This window comes from Lissotriton vulgaris, chromosome 2_1, assembly GCF_964263255.1.
Source record: "Lissotriton vulgaris chromosome 2_1, aLisVul1.2, whole genome shotgun sequence".
NCBI lineage: Eukaryota > Metazoa > Chordata > Amphibia > Caudata > Salamandridae > Lissotriton > Lissotriton vulgaris.
The window spans coordinates 2,006,804,658-2,006,832,237 of record NC_141687.1 but is presented as its reverse complement, the minus strand read 5'-3'; the positions used below and the strand labels follow the sequence as shown (position 1 = coordinate 2,006,832,237).

At 45.1% G+C, this 27,580-nt stretch overlaps 1 protein-coding gene across 1 annotated transcript in view; it reads right to left on the bottom strand.

Annotated features, from left to right (window-relative positions):
- Positions 1-611: 611 nt before the first annotated feature.
- Positions 612-27,580, bottom strand: part of LOC147733640 (lamin-B3-like) — a 315,941-nt gene continuing 288,972 nt past the window's right edge. The window contains exon 11 of the mRNA XM_086958230.1: positions 612-1,901. Coding sequence (XP_086814356.1) covers positions 1,863-1,901 — 39 coding nt within the window. The 3' untranslated portion in view covers positions 612-1,862. The remainder of the gene's footprint in view (positions 1,902-27,580) is intronic.

The window sequence follows — 27,580 nt, the reverse complement described above, 5'->3', positions numbered from 1 at the left end:
ACTTATATTGCACAACTACTCACCAAGCTACAATTTACAACAAAAAACACAGCTTACTATTAATCACATAGGCGAAACCTAATGTATTTACCAGTGCTTGGTAATTATGTTCAAGCAGCCCCCACGCCACAGGATAGCGATGCACTCTATGACTATAAAAACTCTATGACTATAAAAAAGACAGCTTATCAGTTTATACCCATATCGCAAGAAGCAGCAGCAGCAGCTAGAGAGTTAGCAGAGTAACTAACATTGGTCACACATACTGCATCACGTCACACGTTCAAACGACACACACCGAACATGCTAAATACAAAAAACTCGGATCATATCCCTAACCTTTTGACAACTATTCAAGCAATAAATAAAACCCCGCATATGCCATCTTGGTGACTGAATTACCAGGCATAAAAACAGCACATCAACGCTTGCGTTGCTAGTCGTACCCTCAAGAGATTGTGTCAATGGCCCAGGGAAGATTAATCAAGTCGAATCAAAACGAAACGTATCTTTTGTCATGATCAGCCACACAGAGTCAGATTTGCCAGTTGTAGTAGGAATATGCGCGAGATTAACCAAACTAAAAAAGTAGAGCTACAATATATCGAGGTAGTGTGCATAGAACATTTTTATTACTTTTTTTTTAAATAATGTAAGAAATCAGAAATACAAAATTAGGTTTTAATCCAAACTAGTTTTTTTTGCTGACACTAGCAACATATCTTCACTTCCATAATACTTTAACATGTATGCTCATTTTCTCTCAGATATAAAATGTTGCATCTATTTAAGTAGATCATTTTCTTTGGAAAAAAAGGCTCCCCGAGCTATAAGGAAAAGGAAGGTATTAAAAACCCCGATTCGTCTATTTATAACTAAAAGCAATGAAAAAAGTAAATGTATCTCTGATGCATAGAAAAGGAAACACTGGTTTATACTCAAATGACAAGACACAATGTAATCCACAATCTTAATGCTCATTTACACCTGTAACCGTGGAATTCACCTTTACATCGGGGGGAGGGGTGGGGGGCGGGGGGGGGGGGGGGGGTGATCGTACATTTAATACAGTTGTTGTAGGGCAAACGAGAACCTCAGAGTCCAAACCCCACAGCGCCAAAGTGCAACGGCAGTGATGCTCAAAGTCTAATGAAAGTGCCAACAGGAACCAATAGGAGAGCAGCGTGTGTGTGTGTGTGTGTGTGCGTGCGCAGGTAGTGTGAAAGTAGGTTAACACGTGCTGTGTAAAATGGTGTGTATTCGTACATTTGACATCCGTAAATTTTTTTTCGCAGCGGCAGGTTCATAAACATCAGGCGGCTTCTCTCGGCTATTTACACAGGCTCGTGTTTGTTTCACATTTTAAACAGAAGTGTCACAGCTGAAAATGCACAGCCACCCAGAACTTGTAGACTCTGCCCGATACCCAGAACATACTTTATGACAAACTCCACGCATCAGTGCATCATATGAACCGGAAGTAAACTATACTGAGCACTATTTTAACAGAATAAAAAAGCAAATAACTTACAAAAACATTGCAGAAGAGCTGTATTTACATGGCTATATTTAACCACTAGAATGTCCTGTACACAAAAACTCTAAATGCCTTGTTAAAAGGAAGAGGCAAGCACCAGTCCAGCATGGCACTGGAACTTTCCTTCTGGAATCCATTCCAACAAAAAACAAACCTAATTGTATGTCATTCCATCATCCAAACGATAAATTCAGCATCAATAAATCCTCCAGACATTTCCGAAACTGATGCAGTTAGCAATGTTGATCCTTTGCTATGAGTCAATCAAAGAGATGTTCCCATAGTGGTGTAATGCAAGAAAAGGGCTACTGTCAGCAAGTGCCCTCTACATCAGAAAACACGTAGGGTCTTTTGCCTTACGACACTGTGAACAAAAAAAAGGAAAAAGGCAATCGGTTAATCAGGACATTACGATATTGAACCTTTTCAATTGAGCACCAAACAAATAATAGACAAAAGGGCGGGGTGGAGGAAGCAGGAGTATTATAGACTTACTCAGTTTTACTGTACATAAGAAATCTTGAAGATAAACTCAAACACGGGCAATTTAACAAGGTAAAAAAATATATATGAATATGTTAGTTTTAAATAATGTGAGAGCACAAATTGACATTGAGTCAAAACTACAAAATGCACGTACAGTGAAGATGATAATTTTACGAGATAAACAGTTATGGCATGTCATGTCAAAGGTTCTTATATAGCGCCTTTTCACCGAAAGGCCTCAAGACGCTTGCTTTGGGAACCCGTCCTGGCTTTTCCCTGTGAGATAACCCCTACTGGGCATCCCCAAGGAGAAAGCCAGGCATCCCGCCGCGGTGGGGCCGTATAATTCTGATAATATCGACAATGTCCGAGCGATACTAGATGGTTCAGAAGGCATTCCTTTTCCAAGACTATTCCACAGAACACAAATAGATTCCTTAGTAATATAAAACGGAGTTTGTAGTAGACACGTGTATGATCGGATAAATAAGCATATTGACCCTGGTCGTGGACCAGTGTCAGCGGACTCTATAATTCTCGCTTCGGTGCCTACTCTAACCAGGGATCACACTTTCACCTTGGAGATCCACAATAGGGACCATCTCACAGGGATAGCCAGGACGGGATCCCCAGCGGTCTACAGCGCCACCACGCCTCGGGGCAGCAGTGCGCTTTACAAGACACATACATTTACATTTTACATTTACATTTTTATTTTGTGTGTTTTAAATAGCGCAAAGCAGTCCCTTCTCAGAGCGCCGAAAGCAGCAGAAAAACCTACTCAATGTGCATAATAGCAGCACAACAAATGGAAGTACCCATACTTGAGGTGCGAGAACAGAGGCAATTCGTCTATCGAAGAACATCATAGTTAGGGAAAGTATTAGCTTTCTAAGGGAGATAAAAGGGAGGAGGTACTAGGCAATTTAAATTATACAGGCATATTTTGTGTAACTTTGCGTTTTGCTGTTTGAGGCACTTGAAATTTTCATGCATTTTTTTTTAGCTTGAAATACTTTATTTGCGTTTTGCATAATTAGGAGTAATTTAACAATGTTCCAGAAATGTTACATTATTACGCAAATGTCGCCCACCCTTAGATAAAATATGTAAGTACTCACAAGTGACCTATTTGTGGACAATCAATCCTTATAATGCAAAATATTATTGAAAAGGATTTTTTTTTTTTAAAGACTCCAGAGAGGGCTTCGTCCTTATACTAGGTGATGGGATGGCCTTCCAAACTCTGGAAGCATCGCCAGGGCAGGCATGTTTCAGGGTTGTGTATTTTTTTTTAAGGCTGTAGTTTCCGGTTATAGACTTTGTACTTTAGAGAACAGGGGCTTACTGAGAGCATTTGTTTGTGGGTCAACTATCTGGCAAAGCCTTGGCAATTATGTACATCAGTCTGTATGTGCTTCTGGCCTCAATAAGGAGCCAGCTGAGTGTGGCCAGAACAGGAGGGATGAGCACTGGTGTTCTAGTGATGGTGACTAAGTGGGCTGCAGAAATAAATGGTCCTTCAAAGTGCCTAGGTGTATTGGGGGAGTACCAGTTAGTAGCGAGTTGCCATAATCCTATTTAGAGAAGACTACAGATTAAATTTAATTTTTGAAGTAATCTGCAGAAAATAGCTTCTTAACCCCTTCTAAAAAAGTCTGATTTGGAGTTGGGCATCCTTCACACCCACATGGAGTGTGGATTTGAGCTTGTGGATAAAGGTATTTATCAAGTTTTTTACATTTTCTATAATTGATATTTTGCAGTCAAATAGATTCGAGCAGGGTAACCAGGATGATACAGATGGGGTACAGTGTGGCAGAAAGAGTAGAAGGAGCTCTTTTTTGGGTGTGCAATCTGAGGTGCTAGAGTGACTTTCAGGACTGAAGATCACAAACAGTTTCAGACAAGTTTGCTTAATCTTCCAAGGAGAATTTCAAGAACAGTTGAGTTATCTTGTAGAGAAATGTTAGAATGTTCCAGGTGGGAGCAGAGTCGTTCCAAAGGCAGATTGAATAGTGTAGAGGACAGGATGGAACCTTAGGGTACTCATTGATGTAGCAGAGAGGGGTTGGCGAGAGAGGTAGATCGCTTTATCTGTTGTGAGTGGCTTGTGAGATAGGACTTAAGCCAGCTTCAACCCGGCGACGATCGGCGTCAAAGAGCAGAGACCCTCCGCCGTCATCATCTCGGCGACAATCGGCGTAGAGGAGCAAAACTCCTCCGCCGTCATCAACACGGCGACGATCGGCATCGAGGGGCGAAGACCCTCCGCCGGCGTCGGCTTGACGTTCGGCGTCGAGGGAAGGCTCACTTCTGTCATCACAATCCCATCAGCGATCGGCGTCAAGAGAAAGGATTCCTCCGCCGTCAACTCGGCGATAAGGATGAGGTCTCCGTCGTCGTCTCGACGACATTCGGCGTCGAGGGCGAGAAAAACCCCTCCGTCGTCTCGCAGACCATCGACGTCGAGATTGGAAGCTCCGCTGTCATCTAGAGGACGCTCGGCGTCGAGAGAGAGAAACCCTCCGTCGTCGGCTTCTCATCTCCGTTCGACGTAGAGACAGCACTCACCTGCTTCTCATCGGCACCGGTCGCCGTCGTGACAACGTTCAATGTCTAGCAGACGGCAGGAGCCTAGATAGACGTCTGGAGTGCATGCTTGTTCGACGTCGAGAGCACGCTCGGCGTCGAGACAGGCCTCGGTGAGGTCTGGGGATGGTTGGTCCTGGTGACGGAGTCAGCCTCACGCCATTCGTCCTCTAATTCTTCCAGGAGGGCTTCTTCAAGGTCAGCCACTCCGGAAGATGATGCCCATGTTTGCAAGTCTCCTTCAAGGCTAAAGGAGGCTCCTGCTGCTGTTCAGTTCTGCCAAGATGGCGGCTGCCCTTAAGTCCCTGGCAGGACACTGGGGCAACAAGGCGAATGCAGGAGTATTCCAGTCCGGTTCATAGATCTCCTCTTCAGAGACTGGTGGATGAAGTGGACAGAGTGAGCTCTTTCAGGCGCAGGCACAAGAGGTCCCCTGAGAGAAGGCACTATAGATGGCGTTCTCCGAGGCATAAAGAACGCACAGTCAGATCACGGGAAAGGAGGCGCAGTGCACACCGGCGAAGTAGGAGAACACAGTCTACTTCCTCGACTTCCTCCACCCGGTCCTCCAGGAGGGATTACTGGAGCCCAATAACCAGGGTCTCTCCCATGGATGACATTAACACATTACTTAACAAAAAAAGAGGGGTGGACCAAGGAGCTTGATCAGGTCCAGTGTCCATGCTCCTAATTTAATACTGCTTACAACAAAGGGGACACTGTTCCTAGTACGAGGTGCAAAAAGTCACCTGTGTATGCGGGTGCAAAAAGTCACCCATATTAGAAAACCAAGAGAGAAAGAGAGATAGGATTACTAGGTAAAGTGACCCACAGTGAACAGGGAAAACATTTAGTGTCCTCTGTTGCCCTCACACACCTCAAGAGGTGTCATGCTTCATCATCGGGCAGTTGCTCCTCGTAGGGCCGGCGCTGCAATTCCCTACGGGCCCCCCGAAGGGACTCTTTGTCGGAGATCTTTTTAGGACTGCCGGATGGTGCATGTGGGTGTGCGGGGTAAGGGGTCATGTGAGGGTGAAAGAAAGTGCGTGCAAGTATTGTGTAAAGTACATAATGGGTAACCATGCAGCGAATGTTTGTAAATTGTACCCAAAGCAGTCTAAGTTGCTGAATAAATAAAATCTAGCCCCAAGGGCATACTATGCCAGGGTCTAGACATAGGTCAACATGTTTCGCGCCTGTGTCGCCTTAAGGGTCGTTGGCGCTTCGTCAGGACCAGAGTGTTTAAAAATATGTGGTGCACGTGAAAATAGAATAATGATGATGAAGCATGACACCTCTTGAGGTGTGTGAGGGCAACAGAGGACACTAAATGTTTTCCCTGTTCACTGTGGGTCACTTTACCTAGTAATCCTATCTCTCTTTCTCTCTTGGTTTTCTAATATGGGTGACTTTTTGCACCCGCATACACAGGTGACTTTTTGCACCTCGTACTAGGAACAGTGTCCCCTTTGTTGTAAGCAGTGACATTAACACATACCATGAGGTTCTGCAGAGAGGTGCTCAGAAGCTCAATATTGAGATGTCTGTCCCACAAGTCACGACAACAGTGATTTTCGAGACTCTCCATCAGAAGACTGCATCCCGGCCATTGCTCCCATTGGTTCCTGGGATCCTTGACCTGGTCATGGACACTTTTTTAACTCCAGCAACCATCAAAGCGGCGCTGGCTCGCCTCTTAAAGAAATATAAGCCGGCTACCTCGGATCCGGTCTTCGTCAAGACGGAACCTCCTTCAGACTCCATCATCGTGGCGGCGGCAAAGAAGGCACATGCTGTATCAGCCACTTCTTCTGTTCCACTAGACAAAGAGCAGGTCCCAGGTCTCATGGGGTCGCAGGAACTGCACTTCTGCTGCTGCATCCCTTAAGGTCTCCAGCGCGGCTGCGTTGCTTGGCCGCTATGACAGAGCTCTCTGGGACTTTTTGGAGCGTTTCAAAACAAAGCTCCCAAAGGAAGACCAAAAGGATTTTGGTGAAAGAGTCACAGAGGGATCTTTGCTGGCTAATCAGATGATAAGCACAGCGGCAGATGGTGCGGTGCTATCAGCGCACTCTTACGCGCATGGAATATGCGCCAGAAGGTCATCCTGGTTAAGATTGACAGGACTTAAGCCAGATGCGCAGCAGAGAATCTTGAACCTCCCGTTCTCTGGCTCTTCTCTCAATCGGCACGCACGCCGATGAGGAGATGAATAGGATGAAAACAGAGTTGAACACCGTCAAAGCGGTCGGGTAGGAGAAAAAGAGGGAATTTAAGAGCCACTACAAATCCAACCAGCGCAAAGGGCCTCAACAGAGGGTTCAAACCCCTCAGTGGTCCCAGAACAAGAGCCAAAGGAAGTCCCAGTTTCGAGGGGGAAAGTCCAACAGAGGTAGAGGTGGTCACCAACAGCAGTCCTCTACCACAGCAAAAGCAGGAGGAAAGTCATGAGCAGGGGCTTCCTCTACCACCGTTGCCCACTCCAGTGGGAGGAAGTGCTTCACAACATCTGGCAGAGTGGGCTAGCATGACAAGAGATCGCTGGGTGCTGAATATACTGCGCAATGGACACGCGCTACCTTTCAGTGCGCTTCCAAAGGACATACCACTGAAAAAGTCTCGTCCTCATCAGTTAAAGTTGCTTCAAAAAGAGGTGAGAGCTCTTCTTCAAAAGCAGTCGATAGAAGAGGTTCGGCCCTCTCAAAGAGATACTTTGTCCCCAAAAAAGATCAGGAGGACAAGTTTCGACAGATCCTGGACCTTCGACTTCTGAACAAGGTCATAATCAAGGAGAAGTTTCGCATGTTGGCCCATCACCAAATATTTCCACATCTGCAAGTAGGGGATTGGATGTGTTTGGTGGGTCTCCAAGATGCGTACTTTCACATTTCCATTGCAAGACGTCATCGCAAGTACCTGCGGTTTGTGGTCGGCCACAAAAATTATCAATACAAGGTCCTGCCCTTTGGTCTCAAGTCGGCTCCGCGAGTCTTCACCAAATGCATGGCAGTGGTGGCAGCTTTTCTTCACAAAAAAGGTCTCTTCGTCTATCTATACCTAGACAACTGGCTGTTGAAAGGTCCATCCCCGCTGCAAGTGAGACACGACTTCCAGACCTGTCTGCAACAGCTGCACGACCTCGGCCTTCATGTCAACATGGAGAAGTCAGTGCAGCATCCCACCCAGACCATCCACTACCTCGGCTCTGTTCTCGACAAGCGTGGGAAGAGCGTATCCTTCGGAGGAGAGACTGTCTTCATGCGACAGAGGTGCAGGCTTCACCTTGATCCTACGAAGGGGCAAGAGGATGTCATTCTCCCTTACCTTCTGTACTTAGCAAGATCTGGTCTAAAGTATGCTTCTATCAGAGTGCATTTATCTGCCATTACGGCGTACAGGAAGTCGCCTAGTCAGCCCTCTGCAGGTGGTCAAGTACTTCTTGCAGGGGTTAAAGAAAGTGTATCCCTCTGTTCGAAACCCTTCTCCTCCGAGGGAGTTCAACTTGGTGTTATCCAAATTGATGGGCCCACCTTTTGAGCCAATCCATAGAGCTTCCTTGCAGCATATGTCTTGGAAGGCCGCTTTTCTGGTAGCCATTACATCAGCGTGCGGAGTAAGCGAGATCCAAGCTCTGTGTACCAATGAGCCTTACACTGTTTTCCATCATAACAGAGTAGTCTTAAGAGCGCATCTTTCTTTTCTCCCTAAGGTGGTGTCTGATTTTCATATCAATCAGTCGATTTCCCTGCCATCTTTTTTCCCTAATCCAGCAACCCCAGCGGAGCGGTCGCTTCATTCCTTTGATCTCAAGAGGGTGCTTAAGTTCTACTTAGAAAGCACCAAGGGCATAAGGAAGACAGATCAGTTATTTGTCAATTATGGCGCCATGAGAACAGGCTTCCCAGCCGCTAAGAGATCCATTTCGAGAGGGATTGTTTCCTGTATCACCTTAGCTTACCAGCTGGCAAAAAGGCACTTACTCTTGCCTCCTAAGGCACATTCCACTAGAGGGAAAGCGGCAACAGTTGCTTTCTTACATGACATCCCAATGTCAGAGATTTGCAAGGCTGCCACCTGGAAATCAGTTAATACCTTTACGAGGCACTACTGCCTAGAATCTGATTCCAGGGCTGATGCTCAAGTAGGCCAAGCCTCCTCGAGGAATCTGTTTGGATAGTTTGTTTGCTCTATCCTAGCTTGGTTTTTCTAAGCTTACTGATCACATTTTCTGTGTTCTCCTTTGCCCGCAGGGAGATGAGGTGAGGCTCGCTAATCTATTCTAATGCTTATGACTATTGATGAGGATCCCCTGGAAGAGAAGGATTAGTTATTTACCTGTAATCCTAGTTCTCTTCCAGGGGTATCCTCATCAAAGTCATAAGCAACACTCCCGCCTCCCCGGGCAAAGGACTATTATAATTTGGAGATATTGTTAACCTCTTTGTTCCATGGTTTTTTCAGTCTCCGCAAAGAATAACTGGCCTAACTGTCACCCCTGAGGCATGATGGGAAGCTGGGGGTCAGGAGTGCCTTAAAGGCATGGTGTCAGTTTATGGCTATGCAGCTACAGGTTAGCTTTTCAGTCTTTTTGGACTGTGTATTCGCAATGCAGCCTGGGAGCTTCCTATGCTTTCAGTGATTTCTGAGAATTTTTACTGTTTTCTGAGCATTAAAACAGTTTCTAAACACATTTTGTAGTGGTTTCTCCTGTTTCAAATGCATATTTTTCATGTATGGTGGAAATTCCTTTCAGCATGATTCAGCTCTGGTGTATATTAGGCTGCAATTGCTTATTGTTATATATATATATATACATATATGTGGGGCACATATAATATAGTGTTTCAGGTCCCGCGCATGGCGGGAATATTCTAATGCTTATGACTTTGATGAGGATACCCCTGGAGGAGAACTAGGATTACAGGTAAGTAACTAATCTATATCAGCAAAAGAAAAACAATTCAGACTGCTATGCATGAATCAATGAGCTTGAACCATTAGTCATACTCCGTTAAAATTGATTAATGATGTGTAGCTAGTCCGTGTGATTTGATTAATGATGTGTAGCTAGTCCGTGTGATTTGCTCTAGTGATCTATGACTCAGAAAGGTAAACGCTCACAAAGACAGACGGTCATGTGACAAATTAGATAATAGGAAAATATCAGAATTCATAAACAGTGACGCTCAAAAGCAGTGCTTGTACTATAACCAGGAATACAATTCCAAATAGGGTTACTATAAATCATCAAGATGGGAGGACGTTTTCAATCTCTTTATCAAATGCATGAAATCTGAAAAAGTATGGAGGCAGCACCAGGGATGGAGTCACTAAGTTATTATATAATTTAGAGGGACAGCTCACCTGCTCCGGCCGGGATTTGATACCCAACCTACAATATCTGGGCTGACCTCTTCCTTTATTCTGAAAGTGGGACCTGTCTGGTACAGAAGTCTCTATTAAAGTAAGAAACACATTGTCTGTTGTCCTGTTTTAATCCAACGAAGAATAAAGATTTTTGAATAGAACATATTGGTTGTCGTGACTCCATCCCTGGTGCTGCCTCCACACTTTTTCATTTTTACGCTTCTGGATCTCCAGTGGGACCTAACTGCGGCAGGTCTCGGAGGGTATGGGCACAGGACTCTATAAGATTGTGGACATTGAAATTGAGGTGCCAAACATATAGTCAGCGGCAGTTTCATCATACTCTATCTCAGATGAATTAAATCTTCTAAAGACAGCAAGACAAAGCCACTTTAAGTAGGAAAAGTCTGATTCTGTGCCATAGACAATTCCTCCCAATCAACGCAATCAAATCAAGAATTAGCTTATACTAGGGCAGATATCCAGAGATTGTAAAACCATTTTGGCAGGATGTTTAGGTAAAAAAAACGAGCCCACCAAACCAGGGATTCTACTCTATGCCTGTTAGAAGGTAGTTCTGACACTAGGGGCCGCCCGGATTTTTCGCTTTTTGAGCACCTAATTGTTGAGCTTTTACTGTGGGGGAACCTCATAATCTGGGACTCACCCACAGTGAACTCATAATGAAGGAGACTGCATTGAGATTTTACTGGTGTCCCACTGGCTTGACTAGGCCGCTGCACAGCAGCTGGAGTATGGGGAACCAGGCTGGTTACATGCAGACATGTGTACATGCGTGTGCACACGGGTAGGGGCTGCGCATGGGAGATTCCTAGCGTGCGCAGTCCAGGAGGTACAAATTGAATGGTGAAGCAGGACTTATGCAGAATTGGGTGGTGACATGGAATAGGCTTTATACACTGGAAGGAAACCTGCCACGGAAAGTCAGTGTGCTTTACTATGTTTTTCACTTCATTATTCCCTTATGGGGAGGGGGAACCCATGGCTAGAATGACTTCCACAAGGTCTACCGATTCCAGACACGCACAAAAGTCCAGTGTAGCGGATGTGAAAAAAAGTATTCCGCAGAGTCCAAAGTCATATTTGTACTTCTTTTGGGTCATCCAGAAATGTCATATTTCTCTGAGTCCCTGGTTGGGGTCTGACCCTGTCAGGTTAGATTAATGCCCTTTCTTCCCAGAGCAAATATCTTCTCTCCAGGAAGGGAGATAGGTGAAGCTACAAGCAAATCCATCAACCACTGTCGCTGGGTGCCAGGCACCAAGTTGAACCAAGGTGAAGGCAGCACTGGGGGAAGGGGAGCCATGTGGCCAGAGACACTGGATGACTCCATTTTGAACAACCCAGAGACTGGACAAGAATGAGGGAGCAGGGGCAGGGAAGTGATGTGTCGCTGTTTGATAGGACACACAGAGACTTCCTGCCAGCCCCCTACACAACTTTTAAAAAGTACTTGCACAGGAAGAGAAGCTCTTATCTGGGGTGCGGTCTGCTGAGGCGGAAGGTGCTGGAGGCTGGCAATGGGCAGTTGGAAGGAGGACACCCCTGACTGCCCCCCCAGGCCCCTAACAGCACCAGAAGAAGAAGCAGGGGCCTCTGCACAGGAGGAAGAGGCGCAGGGAGCCAGTAAAGACCACTCCCTGCAGAATGCCCCTTCTTGGAGACCCGGAGGGCAAAGGAGAGTTCTCCCAGTGGCTGGGGGACACCACCAAGAGCAAGAAGACGCAACAGTGGGGCAGATCGGACCCCCAGGGGCTGAGATATGGCCACCGAAGGTAGGCGACCTTTGCCCCCTAAGAAGACAGATGACGAAGCGCATGGGGCTCCGCCACCGGTCTCAAAGATGCCCCTGGGGTGGGTCAGGTCCCAGGGGCTGCTACCAAGGAAAAGAAAAGCCAGGGAGCGCTGTCACGTTTCCCATGAAGGTGCCCTGCACGGGGGACAGGAGCCCACCCTGGCCCCCACCGAAGAGGGAGGCAGGAGAGCGCAATTGCGCTCCCCATGAAAATGCCCCCACGGGGTGCCAGGAGCCCAACCTGGCCCCCGACAAAAATGGCAATGGGGCGCACCGTCGCGCAACCCCATGCAGAGGAGGAGGGGCCCGGGACCCCAACCCCAGGCCCCAAGGGGCCAGGATGCGGGGGGAGCACAGTCACACCCCCCCACCCCCCCGAAGATGTTCAGGGGCCCGGGACGCCATCCCCAGACCCGAAGTGCCAGGATGGAGGGGACCCCATCCCCAGGCCAGAGTGTGGCGGAGGCCAGGGGAGTGCCGTCGCACTCCCCTGAAGACCCACAGAAGCGGGGAAGCAGACTCGCGTCTGCCTGCCGGAGAGGGCAGCCCAGAAGAGGACTGCCGGCTCCCGCAGCAGCACAGAAGAGTGCTGGCCACGCGAGGAGCCAGTGGGGGCAGCCAGGGGTGGGCTCCACTCCATTGAGAAAGGCATGCGGGGGCCCCGGGTGGGACCGGAGCCCCAGAGGAAGACATTCATGGGTGCGAGGAGCCCGGGTGTTACCGGGCCCCAGAAAAGAGGAGCAGCAGCCTGGGGTGGGCTCCCCGAACAGTCTGGGCTCACCTGGGTGTCTGAGTGGGACCGGGCCCCTCAATGAGGCCCCAGAAAGTGGCGAAGTGCCAGCGCGGCTCTCCCCGGCACAGAGGGAGAGCCGCTCATCTGTTATTCAGCAGCAGGATCTTGAAGCACCCCATAATGCCTTGCAAGGCATCGGTAATTGATCGTTTTTGGTGTTTCGGTGGGCTCCAGAGTGGAAGGGTCATCCTTGAGTGTGAAAAGGTGCTGGGGAGCTGCTGGAGAAGCGCAGTCTCACGCCCAGCACAAAGCTAAGTCCCACCTTATGTTTTTTGAGGATTTAAAAAGAATAACCCCTCAACGCTCAGCGAAGATTGCATCACCTCCTAGGCTGGAACTTTTGTTCTACAGCTGGGGGTGCATTGAGAAGTGCATCAAAGATTGAAGAGCGGAGTTGGAGATGTCTTGAGAAGGGCATCCCCTGGAGGTGAAATGGTGTAATTACATTGAAAGGCATTTACGCATGGTTTTTTCTTTTGGAGGGACTGAATTTCGCTGTTTGTAAGGTGTGGTCATAAGCAAGGTGGATTTAAGTGGCTAGACACTCCTGCTAGGGTGTCTGACTGTATTTACTGAATCCTGTGGTCAGCTGTGATGCCTTTAGGGACTGTAATTGCAATGCATTTTTAATGATATCCAAATGTTATGAGTACTGTCATTCTAAAGTGTGCGTAAACATGTATTCTTGCTGCTGCACTTAGGTGAAGAACCCAGACTGTTAGCCCTTAAGATGTAGAGGTGCATACTGTATGGTCAGTAGGAGAAGCTCAGTCAGGGTCATGTGTCACAAAAGGTACAGGACATGGGGTACCATTTGGGTGGTTAGGAGTCACTCCAGCAGAGAGCAGCAGCAGGGTTCAAGAACTTAGAATCTTGTAATGTCCCTGTAGCATACATTGGAGGCCATCCAACTAGCCTTGGAAGTCACTCAGGCATCCTGGGTTCAAGAAACTGATCCAGTTTACCTCCAAGCAGCAAGGCAGTTCTTCAGGCAGCAGGACAGTCATTTTGAATCTTCCCCGGGTCTAGGACTGTCCTGTTCTTCTCAGGGTCCAATATCTATACCTAGTGCCAGGGGAAAAGTGGGTGGGAACCCAGTCCTACCCCAAAATCTGGATAGTTCTTTCCTCCCCATGTCAATGGGTCAAGAAGTCTCGGGTGATAAAAGGATGGTATATGTGTGTTGGAGGCAAGCCATTTGAAGTGCAGGTGGGGCAGGGTACAGCTCTGCCCCAGCCATCGAGGTAGGATGACCATCTTGCCACATTTACTCCCATTTGCGCAACTGTTTAGGAGGAATAAACATATCCCAACAGCAGAGCCATTCACAGTCATGTGACCCATGACACTGGCAATAGGCACAAATGGTTAAGACAAGAAAATTCCAATTTTCTTAAAGTCGCATTTTCAGAATTGTAAATTTAAATCACACTTTACCAATAATGAGGATTTTGCATTAGAATTCATTTCAGTCTAAACAGGACATTTGTATCTGCTCCCAGTCCAAAGTTAGCAATTATTAAATGTAATAGGGTAATTCAGTGTTAGTCAATGGGAGAGGCAGGCCTTATAGAGAAAAGCGAAGTTAGGAGTTTTTCACTACCAGTGCATGTTAAACGTAAACCTAAATGCCCTACTTTTTTTAATGCCATACACTCTGCTTTGAGGGATTTTAAGGCCTACTTAATGGTGACAAATGTATTAAAAAGGAAAGATTAGGCCTGGGAAAAGGCTTATTATAACAGTACGAAATGGCAGTTTAAAAATGCACTACAGTCTGCAATGGGTAGCATGTGGCATGTTTTTAAGTGCTCCTTTAGTGGGTAGCACAAGGAGTGTTGCAGGCCCACTAGTAAAGTATAAAAAAATGGAATGCTTGAATTAAGCTCAGACACTTAAGTACTCGGGGGTGGGGGGTGGGGGGGGAGGAGCACATCCAATTCCATCGTTCTTTGCAAAATCATGCCACCTCAGTTTGAACCCAGCTATGTGCAACTCAGTCTTGACCCTACAGGCATGCCAGTAGCATATAATTTACAGTATAGGCCCTGGGTACAATTTAACTATGTTTTAGAGTTGGATCTCAAGCACTTTGTCACAGGAATGATAATGTACACCGAGTCCCTAACGCCAACAAATACAAATACAGAAAACAGAAGGGATGTGGGGGAAGGTAAAATAGGGTTGGAGGAATATCACTCTAAGGATGTCCAGGCTAACAGTTTCTGAATGTGCTTGTTTCTGGTAGGATCCTTCGAGTAATGTAGGAATTGATACCTGTTTCTGGGGTCAGTACCAGTATGCATGATTAAAGTCACAAAAGTCAAGATTGTAGTGTAAAAGCTTGGAGGTACAACAATATTTTTTGTTTTTAGGAGGTCCATGTCTATTCTTCGCGAAGGGCAAATCACATGTTGGCTGTACATTTTTAGAAAATGATTGAAGAAATGTTCTGATGTCACTCAGAATTCCCAAGTAAAAAGCAACCTTATTCTTTCCCTGTTACCCATCTTTGACCTATATGTTGCAGGGCTCCTCCCTTAGCTTTTTAATATCCATGCAGCAGCTCTAGACAATTTATTCCATCATTTTGTGTTCTCGATTTCTATGTGGATCGCCCCTTGGTTACTGTTAGGACAGAAAAGTCCCTTACATGGTAAAAGAGGTATAATCCCTGCCCTGAATGCCCCAGCTCCGAAGATTTCTGGATCATTGGTAACAATATTTGGCCAAGAGCAAACACAGATCATGCATGTGCGTTATGAACTATGACCTAGGCCTGTCTTATGGTCTGCTTAGGTGCCCAAAGCACTAGATGGGGATTTAAGTAGCACAAGTGCAGTGGTGGCAGCATACCCTGTTTTTTGTGATCAGAAGAGTAAAATACCTTTCTACATGTGTCACAGGTGTGTCATCTCCAAGCCGAATGGTAAATTTCAACTGCTTTGTGCTTAACTCATCTTTGGTGTGTAATGGATAGCGTAGAGCACTTGGATGTATGTGTGCCAGTCAGTAGGTACAGTGCATCAGAAGATAGCATGCTTAGGTGCATGAGTGCACTGGGATACATGTGTGACTTCGAGAAGTTACAGTGCATCAAGGAATAACAAGTGTGGTGTGTGTGTGCTGGGAAACTTTTGCATTAGGAAATAGCACGCATGGTTACGTGTGGGACCGTGCCATTTGTGGGCCTGTCAGCTGCTACTGCATTATAGAGTTGTTGTGCTGTGGTGGTGAAGTGTGGCTCACTGGTTAGAGGAGGCAGACCTGGAAGCAGAGGTCAGCCCGGGACCAGGGTTCAATTCCCGGCTCGGCGGGGTCTTGAGTCCTAAAAAAGATGTCCACGGACTCGACAATTCTCGCTCCGGTGCCTACTCGATTCACGGGTTCACACTCTGCGACTCTGGGCAATAGCTTGCTTAATCTCCACAACGGCCCCTTGCGGCGGGATGCCTGGCTTTCACCTTGCGGATAACCCTGCCGGGGTTATCTCACAGGGGAATACCAGGACGGGTTCCCTAAGCAAGCGCTTAGATACCGGGTCTGTGATTTGCGCTATATAAATACATGTACATTTCCTTTACATTTACATTTACATGGATGAGTTTGTTGGAATGTGTGGATGATAGTGCAAGGGTACAATTAATTGGAGGCTGCACACGTGTTTGTACAGTTGTGTGTGTGTGTGATTGCATTGGACCCAATGCATGGAAGACAATGTGTTCCATTTTGGGAGGCCCGGTGCTTGCTGGAGGAAGGAATTTCCCTCCGCTCTCAGGAATGCAGAAATCTAAAACTCTGTCCGAGTAGGACACACAGAGGAAGGAAGAGCACATCAGCAGGGGTTCGTTGATTATGAAAGGTCAACACTGGTCATAGGGGCCGGGTACATCGGAGGAAGGAGATGGGGCTGATAAGAGAATCATAAAGGAAGAGGGCTGGTGCCCTTTGCCAACCTTTTGATGAACAGACCGCTAAAACGGACATCCAGATGTGAACCTCTAGTCACTCCCATGACCAGTGGTTGGGGTTATCAAAAATGGAGACTGTCTTGCTGGGATAGACTGCACTTTGGAGCAGGAGTACAACAAAGGAGTGGGCACTTCAAAGTGGGAAACCACTAGAACACTTACTTCAAAGACAGACACTAAATCAGAAATGTGTCTGAAAATGAATTATAAAAAGGGGAGCTTGAGACTCCCTAATTGTCAAACTGAAGCTGCAAATAAGTGTGGATAAGCTTGTTGCCTGTTGTGGCCAGGACTGGGGACTACATGTCTGCCAGTCTCCCATGCTGGGTGAGGGGACATCACCCAGGAGAATCAGGGGACTCACCTGGAACACCAGCTTTTGCCCGACCCAAGAGCAGTGGGTCCTGTGAGGAGATTGCCTTGAGGGAGTGACGTCCAGTAGAGGTCCTGCCAAGAAAATCCTGGGAGTGGAGCGTGACATTCGGATCCATCAAAACAGTGTGCCGTTCAAGTCAAGTCATCTACTAGTGTGTACTGTGTGGTCAACAGCCCCCCCCCCCCACTTATTGCCAGGTGGGAGTCTACAGAGAGAACCAGACCTATGAAGAGGATTGGGCCCAAGCCCATGGGTGTGGTGTTACCGACTGGATGCCAGGATGAGTCTGCTGCTGGGAGAAAGGGTCACTTCGCTGGTGCAATACTTGCCCTTGGTATTGCTGGAATAAAGAGAGGGTTGTCATCAGAGGGATGCTGCTAAGCGATCCCCGTCTGTCGAGAAGGGATCCCAAAAAATACCAAGGGCCATCGCCCTGTGTATGCTAAGAAGAGACCCCCTGCACTTTGGTGGGGAAGCAGAGTCCAGAAGGAGGGCAGTCACCTGAGGGCAGTGTGCAGTCTGGATCGTCAGTAGGTTGTTACACAGTTAGGTGAAGCTTCGTTTGAACTCAGAGTTCAGGAGCACTGAGTACCTCCTCTAGATAAAGACAACTTACCGCTAGATCAGAGGGGCGCCGTGGACATCTGCCGCCTCAGCCCCCTGCTCACCATCAGACCGGGAATGCACATCTGGTTGCTCCAGACTGCCAACCCAGCAAGTGATGGTAGGACTGAATCTGGGCCATTGGACACTGGGGTGACTCGTTCTGACTAACAGTCCCAGGTGCAAGGAAATGTGGGCTTTTACTAAAAGTCTTCATAGAATTTATTAGACTAGCACTCACTTGGGAGGCGTCGCTTGAATGTCACCAGACGTGAGAGGGCACTCATATCATGCATTGAGGAAGAGGGGCAAGAGATGACCAGGGTAATGCTAGTGGCCTACCTTATAAAGACTGTGTATATTGTATACTGTGTTGTACCGTACTTCATGTTAGTAGATAAATACTCACCTTTACATAACAGTAATCTTTGGAGTCACTGGATGTATTTAGAGTTATGAGTCTGCTCACTTTACACCTACCTCCCCCTCTTGAGAATCTTTGGGCTTCTCAACTCGCACTACCACAGAGTCAACCACCACAGTTGGGCCCCATAACTATTGCTTGCCCCACTGATCTCTAAATGGGGTTCTTAGAGTGATCATCTTGCTGAATGGTGAACAGGCCCTCTGCAGGCTTTTTTCAGGACTGGAAATGTTGATCACTTCTACCCCAGTGAAAAGTGGCTAATATAGGATCTTATGTTAACACCTTCTCACTGATCCCCAAGAGCAGCAAAGTTACTGTTAAAGAATTGGCGATAAAGTATCTAATAACAAATATACTCACACTGCCGAGGTCATGCAGCAAAATGGTGATGCAGCCAATCATTTAATCTAGTCTAGACTATAAAAAGTCTGTGTACATTGGCCTTTAACTCTAACATCAACTCATCCAGATTTCAGCTTCCCCCCCCTTGCCCTCTGTCTTTTTCGCTGCAACCCCTGTAGCCCACTGTTTCTGGACATCTAAAGAATCTTCACCTGCTTCCAATAGCACCATTTTGACCGCTTCTTCATCTGCCACAGAGAGTTCTAGAAGTGGCCCAGAGCAAAATTCAGACCAATATCAGAGCTATACCAACCATTCGACAATTTAGAAATGTGCAGAAGATCAAACTATTGAGAGAACAATAACATTTACAGATGACCTAATTCATCACTCACAAGCATCCTGCATCAATGTCAACAAATCTGAATAGTAACAGAGCGCTCCCACCTTTGAACAGCTCTATAGGTAGGTTTTGGATATACAAATACTTATAACAGAAGCAGCCCTTTCACCACTACACAAATTCAGGTATTCGTCACTGATCAGTTGGAATTCTCCCCACAGAAATGCAAAACCTGACTTGGTGAAAGATCCTTATTGTACCTCATGGACAAATATTGGAACACTTTTTGTTTCTGATATCAAGTCTAAGAATAGTCACATTATCTGACATAATCTGTTCATACAGTACTTGCTTTCTGCTCTCATAAAGCTCTAGTGAGCATTTGCCATCATGTTCAACACCAAGACACTGTTTAATAGTAGTTTGTGCTATTCAAATATTCAATAATTCAGGGTGCCAAACCAGACGCCCCATTTTAGACACTTTCTAAGCACCAAGAAGAAAGTTTTCCAAATTATTGGGAGTACCATTGTATTATACAGGATTCTAAACTGGGTTTACCATGGAGTATTATCAGTCTTTGAGGGTGAGGATCACCACCTCTGCACAATGGTATTAGATGCAAGAATAAGTTTGCCTCTTGTTTTACCTACTGAATTGCTCAATGTTTTGGCAAAAACAATATAACAAGGTCAAGGAAATTCAATAATCAATCAGATATATTCATTCAATAAACCAACATTCAGTGGAGTTCGGTGAAATTTGAAGGTTGGCATTTATACACCAATTTATTTCCTCCATGAATTAGTAGGGTTGAGTGTATTAAAGAGCATGAGAAGAAAGACTGGAATATTGGTTTTCCAAAATGAAAAATTTAACTTTTTGAGAATTTGAACCATATATTTCATTGTTCCCCTTTTCTGAAAACATGGCTCCCACATTCGCTTATACCAACAACAGTATACACCTTTAACTGTTGAGGGTCTCAGAGTGGGCCATCTGTCCAGTCATGTGAATTTATCTCTTTGGTGCAATGTCAATTTCAAGGGACCCAAAAGCATTAGTTCCAGTAGATTTAGTCGGTGTGCCCATAGCAGTAAATGACTATTTCCTTTGGTATGGGAAGTTTATTTAAATATGGAAATAGGCAAGTATGGCAATGACAGTAATCATTCATTAACTTTATTTTGATGTTAAAAATCACAAAAGTTGGTACATTACATATGTAGCGGTGAAGTTAAACAACATTTCAAAATATGCGTACAATACAGTTATTCAGTCAGTTCATAAATATGCGAACAACTGATCTAAAAGGATACAAATTATACAAATACTACGTTAAAACATATTAAAAAAAAGGAAGACCCCAGTCAGATAACCAATTGTAATTTCAAGTTTCATCGGTGAACAATTGGGAGTTACAGCTTTAGTGGTGCACAAAACCAATAATATAAAGTGCAACGTGCAAAGTGCATGTGCAAGTAAATCTAGACATCTACTTTTAGCTACTAGTTTTTGAGTGAATTACCCATCCCAAAAACTTAGCGACAGCGACCGTAATAGACTCTTCCATTGATGTATTTAAAATCCTAAGAGCCTCATTGCTGGACCTGGTTCCCATGTTAGAACATACAGGTTTCAACCATCTAAGCCTAGGTTTTCGATAGGCTGGGCAAGCAATGAAAATATGTATCACTGTCTCTTGTGCATCTGGACAATGGGGGCATACACTAGTGGTCGTGCTACTCCATTTCTTCGTAAATACCTTAGTAGGGAGAGAACCCACCCTAAACTGGTAGTATAGGTTTCTGTCTTTAGGGGTGGTGATTAGGTCCCAATAGCCTTCATAGTTTGCTTGATGTTTTAAATCAAGAAATGCTCTAAACAGCAGTAAGGGCCGCAAAGCGCCTCGTTACAACCATGTTCCAGTATGCTACCTTAAACTGCTTTAGATGGAAAAATAGTGTCACCCGGGGTTTTCCATAAGCCGCTCATCCCCATCTCACTAAGTGTATTCTTTACACTGTTTAGCCATGAAACTTTATTAATATGCCAATGGCACTACTAGTGTCATTCCCATACTTGCCTATTTCCATATTTAACATTTGACATACCAGGGTCATACTTCAAACAGTCTGCAAGGTGTGAGCAATATGGAATCAAAGTAAACATAGGTGAAGGGCAACGAGTGGAAATACATTGCTGGCTGAGGTGTCTTATACTTCGCTTCTGAATTTAAATTTCAGTTGACATAAGATTCGGGAAGATAGTTAAGATACTCTTGCCAGGTTGCGAGAAGGAACAGGAACTGGCTGAGGAATTTGCCATGTGCCAGGCATTTCATATTAGAGAGGTTACTTCTGTGCCCCTATGTGTCCACTGTGCATTGGGAACAACTTGGTGGGCTATAGAGGTCCTTCCTGGGTATGATGGAATGTCCTTGGTCCCAAACTTTCTGCTAGAACAGAACTTTAGCAATCAGCAAATGCATTCTAAAATAGTAATTAAAGATTAATAATGCGTTCATAGTCACTTGCAGACCCTTTAGGAACAAGGGCTTTAACAAAGTCTATATGCTTAACATTAGAAAGGGGAAACGTCGAGCAGAATTCAAACATGGAGTCCTATATTTTGTGAATTGAGCATCTGATCAAACATGGCGTGTATATAGTCCAGTTTGAAATCAGTGTGGAGTCTTAAAGAAATACAGTTGCCTTTTCCATGGCCTCCTTATAGATTGCATTGAGTACCTACAAAGCAGTCCTATAGTGTGGGTATTTATTCTATACAGTTACCGAGCCAGTGCTCAGCAGGGTACATACTCTAACCTGAAGACGGTACATGAAAGGGAAGGACACCTGTTGGATTAAGCTGCCACCTCAGTTACAGCAGTCAACCCCAATAGAGGAAAACTCTCTCTAAACTTATCAGGAGAGTCCTGGGTGGGCGTTGGTCAAGGCAAGTAATGCTCAAGTTGGGCTATCCTCATAGGAGGCACATGACAGTGTTCCTGAAGTGCTCTCCTTCGAGGAGGATGTCAGGGAGTTTACAGGTGTATCTTCTTTATGGAGCAGCCAGTCCTCCTAAGCATGACATTGAGAATATGAACCATAACCTGTGGCCAGAGCAGAGACTGGGAGAACCAGAGTCAACTTAAAGACTGTGCCTTTCTGATGTGGCAATCTGTGTTACCTGAAAGAAATGCCACCCTGGATATCCTGTCTCTAGTGGACCACTTGAGGTGTCCAGGATGACAGGAGAACATGTCATTCTAGGCAATGTGCTCAGCCCTGTGACTAATGTCTTGGCACCGGGTTGAGTGAAATGAAAGGGAATACACTATGTCTAGAAAGGCACCAGGATTTGGTAGAGGGCTACTCAATGGCTTATATGTTGAAGGTTAGCCTAACACCACCATTGCTCTTGAACACATTACTCAGCCTTGCGACAAGTGACCCTACTTTGTGAAATTACATTTAGCATCATTGACAGCCCAACTGCAATGGCACTGGCCTTCAATAAACCAGGTTGCAGAGCTCATTTATGTGCACAAACTGGAGGGAAAGCAGAATTTAGCAATTTGGCTGTCCATTTTTTTGACAGATGCAATACAGAAGAAATCAGATAGGATGAATCTGTCCACAAGCTGGAGTATGAGGTTTCCAATTGTTAAGGTTAGCGGTGGGAGCACAGCTTTGCAGAGGATTGCCCTGGAGGGTGCAGTACTGAGTGGTAAAACACCAAGGCAGGTGCACTATCCATATTTTTTGTATCAACAATTTAATCATATGTGGATCTGGTCTCATTTATATTGGCTTGGTTGGGTGTGCCTGAAAGTATACCCATCCCTTTGCTTTCTTCATCCAAAGATTCTCTGGTACTTTCCCCTCTCAGATTTTTCAATTGTTGCACATGCACCACGTGCATTATTTCTTAAGGCCATGCTCTGTAACATCAGTTATCAATGGTGGCAGAGTTCTCAAAGAAACCAATTAACTTTGTGGGTCAGACTATTTGGACCCTGTGGGTACTCAATCAGGTCACATGAAGATAGTGGTATCTCCTAGGTCAAAGCCAGGACATATTGTAATAGCCGGATAACAGAAATCTGAATTCGGTCATGGTAAAGCTCATTCTACTTCCCTTATTCCTGAACCTATTTAAGGTTGATCGTAACAAACGCATACAATCAATGAAAAATCAGAGTTCCAAGTCAATATCTTGGGCTACAGAACCAGACTCAATTTGCAAGGCAACACATATTTGCTCTGAATTTCTGGAGAATCTGAAGTTGGGCATTTCTCTCTTGTCAGACAGAACAAGTTTCACATTGAGAATCATTTCTGGCTTGCATGCTTCACAGAAAGTACATATCCTCAACTTAAGCCAGGTAGGTCAACAGCGATTATGATTGTGGTCTCTTGCTTAAAGAGAAATCCAATTCAGAAATTCCTTGAATAAAAAAAATGTTTATTCATGGGTAACATCACTTGATAAGTACTCTGTCAGGTCAAGCCAGTAACTAAAATAAATAATCATTAGGCCTCCTTATTTGCGGTCAGCATTGCAAATTCTGTTTATCTGACCAATTTTCAGGAAAGATGATTGTGGTCAATTGTAAGTAATGGACCTAAGGCTGGGACTACCGAATAAACCTGACATTCTGGGACAGCTTTTGTTTGCAGTCTTGAGGAAATCCTTCTGGTGCCAGTTAATTTGCACTCTTCAGTGTCCTACCTACAATTAAATATTGCTCTCATCACAACATTTAAAGTAGCCTATCACAATGAAATTTCTGAAACCATCAAGAAACTCCTCGACGACGGTCAAACGGTTGCGCTTGTTTTACTCGACCTAAGCGCAGCCTTTGACACTGTCGCACAATAGACTACTCACCACGCTTGAAAAAAATGGAATCGGTGGAATGGCCCTGCAATGGATCAGATCCTTCCTGAGCCAACGTACATACCAAATAGCATCTGCCACTGCAAGCTCTGGACATTTTAACTCCCCTCACGGGGTTCCACAGGGCTCCATTCTTAGCCTGCTCTTTTTCAATTTATACCGGAGACCCCTAGCAGATTTAGTGGAAAAAGCTGGACTCACTTTTATGACGTACGCAGACGACTCAAAAATTGTCTTTTCACTATCTGAACCCCAATCTTCATCGTCGTCTTCTTCTCTCAAAAGTGGTCTCCTGAACATCTTCAACTGGATGACAACTAACCAGTTGAAATTAAATGGAGACAAGACAGAGATCCTCCTTCTGGGCAAACATCCAGAGCTCTGGAATATATCACACTGGCCTACACAGATGGGTGATCTTCCAACACCAGTGCCCCATGCAAGAAATTTGGGAGTAATTCTAGACAATACTTTGTCCATGAAGCAACAGGCAAGCAAAGTAGTGGGTCTCTGCTTCACCATTATCAAATGGCTTAAGAAGATTCTGTGGATGCTGCCGGTCCCCATGCAAAAAACAGTAGTCAATGCCTTAATTACATCCCGGCTTGACTACGGGAACATCTTGTACTTGGGGGCAAATAAAGCAGTCATAAAAAGATTACAGCTAGTACAAAATACGGCTGTCCGACTTCTTTGCCATATCCCTAAAAATACCAGCGTGTCCGCTTACTTACGTGAATTGCATTGGTTGAAGGTAGAAAATCGCATCAGATTTAAGGCCTTAAACTACATGTTTAAAATTAAATCAGGTACTGCCCGCAATATCTTCAGACACTAGCACATCCCTATATCCCTACAAGAAACTTACGGTCCCAATCAGCTGAAAAGTTCTGCGTACCGAGATTCAAGCTTTCCAGGATGGGAGGAAGATCCTTTTCCCACCTGGGTCCCACTATATGGAACTCACTTCCATTTCACATACGAAAGGAGGGAAGTCTCTCCAGGTTCTGTAAAGCGATTAAAACCTGGTTGTTCGATCAGTAACCTGAATGACCCAGCTATATTCTTCCATCTATGATGCTGTGTTCTCAGGCGCCGGGAAACCCTTCTTGGGTAGCTGTTGCGCCATACAAGTTTATAAAATAAATAAATATAAATAAATGCAAGCATATACTCATCAATCAACAGGCAGAAATATACTTCAATCCTCCCACCTGCTTTTCTGAATTCTCCAACTGCACAAGAATATCCAAAAGTCTCCAACGCCAACATGTGCACTTGTGTGAGAAAGTGGATTATTAGTTTGGGTGGATGGCAGTCAGCCTTGAGTAATAAGTTCACTATAAGTTTAGTAAAGGTTTCAGTAATTTACACCCAAGATCAACCACTGGTAGCTATGGCACAGAGGAGACCGGCTTAACTTCTTTAAAAAAAAAACGTGCAAAGCTTTCAGAAGTACTAAAACGGTTAAAAAGTTTAACATAATAAAATCACACCTCAATTTATGAAAACAAATATTTAGTGAACAAAATGAAAAAAAATCCAGTAAGATCTGAATTTTTTAAAGTGTTATAAACATCACCAAAAAGTGCTAAGCGCAAACCGCAGTCATCTTGTTTCCCTTGACTAATACGTAGGCACAATTTAAGGCCAATCAGAATGGAGTGTGGGGCAGATACAGAAACCAGGTTCCATCTGGTTGGATATATTACGATTAGACTTAGTCTCTGAAATGGAAGTCAAAAATCCTCTGAGGTGCAAAGTGGCAGGCTGTGGCCAAGAAGGACTCCACAGGGTCAGATAACGTCTGATGACATCCCAGTGAAGCCACTAACATTTGATTGGAATGCACCAAGTGGAAGAAATTTAAACTTCATGCCCAAGAAAGGCCCATCGCAGGCCTGTTACTTTTGACACCTTCCCATGGTGAAGATTTCTCTACTCAGACTTAGTCAGTTATTTGGATCTCAGATTCCTCCAGTGGAGCAAGTCAGCAAGGTGTGGCTGAACAGGGCTCAACAAGGCCAGATTTATTCTCTGCAATGTGCCCATGAAACATATTTGCTCACTGCGGTAAAGCTCTGAGTGGGAGCAACCTGAATCTTTGGCCCTGTGGCAACATCCTCGTCGGATTGACTTAGCAGGTTTGCTTCGGTCCTCTGGAGGTCTTTGGAGCCAACACGTTTCTAAGTCAAGGGCTTCTCAATACGTTAGGAGGGGTAAAGTGACAGTCAAATGTCTGAGAACCATAGGAACATCACTTGGGGGTCAAGACTCATTTCAGGAGAAGCCATCAGCAGGGTCCAGGTCAGGTCCTGCTGAACTAGTCAGCTGGGCTCTTCAAGAAAAGGGTCCCTGTAGCTAAACAGGAGGAAGTCAACTGGCCCTTAGAGTCCTCTTCTTTGTCTTGCCTGTGTACTAGTGAGAGCAGGTCCAACCTTTCATGTCCCCTCACATGTCTCAACCGCAGGTACAGTCCTATCCTCAAGTAAGTCAGTAAAGTTCTTAAGAGGATGCCCAGGGTTGCCACATGATCGCCTGCAACTATCCTATGGATGTGAGTAACTCCTGGCCCATTCCTAACCAATAGGGAAAAAGCTCCCAGTGGGTAACTCTACCCACTTTTAGGGAGGATCCTGTGTGCCCTACAGCAAACAAAATCACAGTGCCCCTCACTACCTAAATTCAAGATAGCAGAATGTTTCTCTATCTGAGCTCCTGTGTCCATCCAAGAGGCGTGACCAGGGACATGAGCAACCCCTCCTCTGTGGTTACTCAAAACTAGCTTTGAGGATAGCTCCTCTCCCCCTGGGATTGGTGTCTGGCTGGCTAGAGACAAGGAATGGGGCAGGCTCATGTGTTCGCTACAGATGCCTCTGACAGGGAGGCCTCTGACGTTAATGAAGTTCCTGGGCACAACCAGAGGAACAAAACACCTCTGTATACTAAAAGCCTTTGTCTCGACTCTGGAAGGAAGTTCACACCTCATCAAGGTGATATTCAGCTCTTGGGTAACAGTAGTAAGCTCATGGAAATTAGTTTCTAACGTCTTTTGGCAGGGAAAGGGTGACTGTCTAAAAGTGCCTTTTCTCAAATATTTATTGGAATTCTGAATGTTACAAGCACAATTCAATGTTAAATATTTAAAATGTCCAAGAATGTACTGTGCAGCCGTTTCCTGGGTGGAGAGGTTTTAGTTTTCAAATGTATTATGGTATCCAAAAGCTTTCCAATGGAACTGTAAACCTTGCAATAGTAAAAATAGCTTTAGGGGGTTTGTCACTATAAGTACATGTTTGACATTAAACTTGTACATGCCCCACTTTATCGTACCAGGTACCTTGCCTAATTGGCATTAAGGTCTACTTATTGGTGACTTACTAATATTTAAAAGTAAAGTCTCAGCTAGTCAAAAAAAGTGGTCTTTGATGGATCGAATATGCAGTTTTAAAACTTCAGACAGGCTACAGAGGTAGGCCTGCTGTCATGTTTTCACTGTCACAGTAGTGAGCGGCACAATGGGTGCTGCAGTCTACTAGTGACATTTAACTTACATGAGGTACTCTTTGTAACATATACTAGTGACTTGTAGGTAAGTGAAGTATGCCAATTAGGATAATAGTCAATACTACTGATAGAATATAGAGTACTGTTGTCTGCACAAACCGCTCTTGCTGAAGCCACTAAGTGACTACTTTGATAAAACATTTTGTTTGCAGTTGGTGATTCTAGATGGAGAGCGTGTTTTTCCTAACTTGAGTGTCCTGATTTATTCCAGCAGTGTATTATCAATTCTGGAGTCACAGCTCACATCGTGTAGCTATCATGGTCATGAAGACCAGACAGCAATGGGAATTACAGGGTTTCTCAAGCACATTCAGATCATCAGGAGTAGGACAGACTTTTCAGAAGAAAAGAGAAGGGCAAAGAGAAGGGCAAAGGCCCTTTCAAAAGTTTCCCTTTGCTTCCATTGTTTAATGAAAGGTCTACTTCCAAAACGTTAACAGATTCAGGAAGCTTCT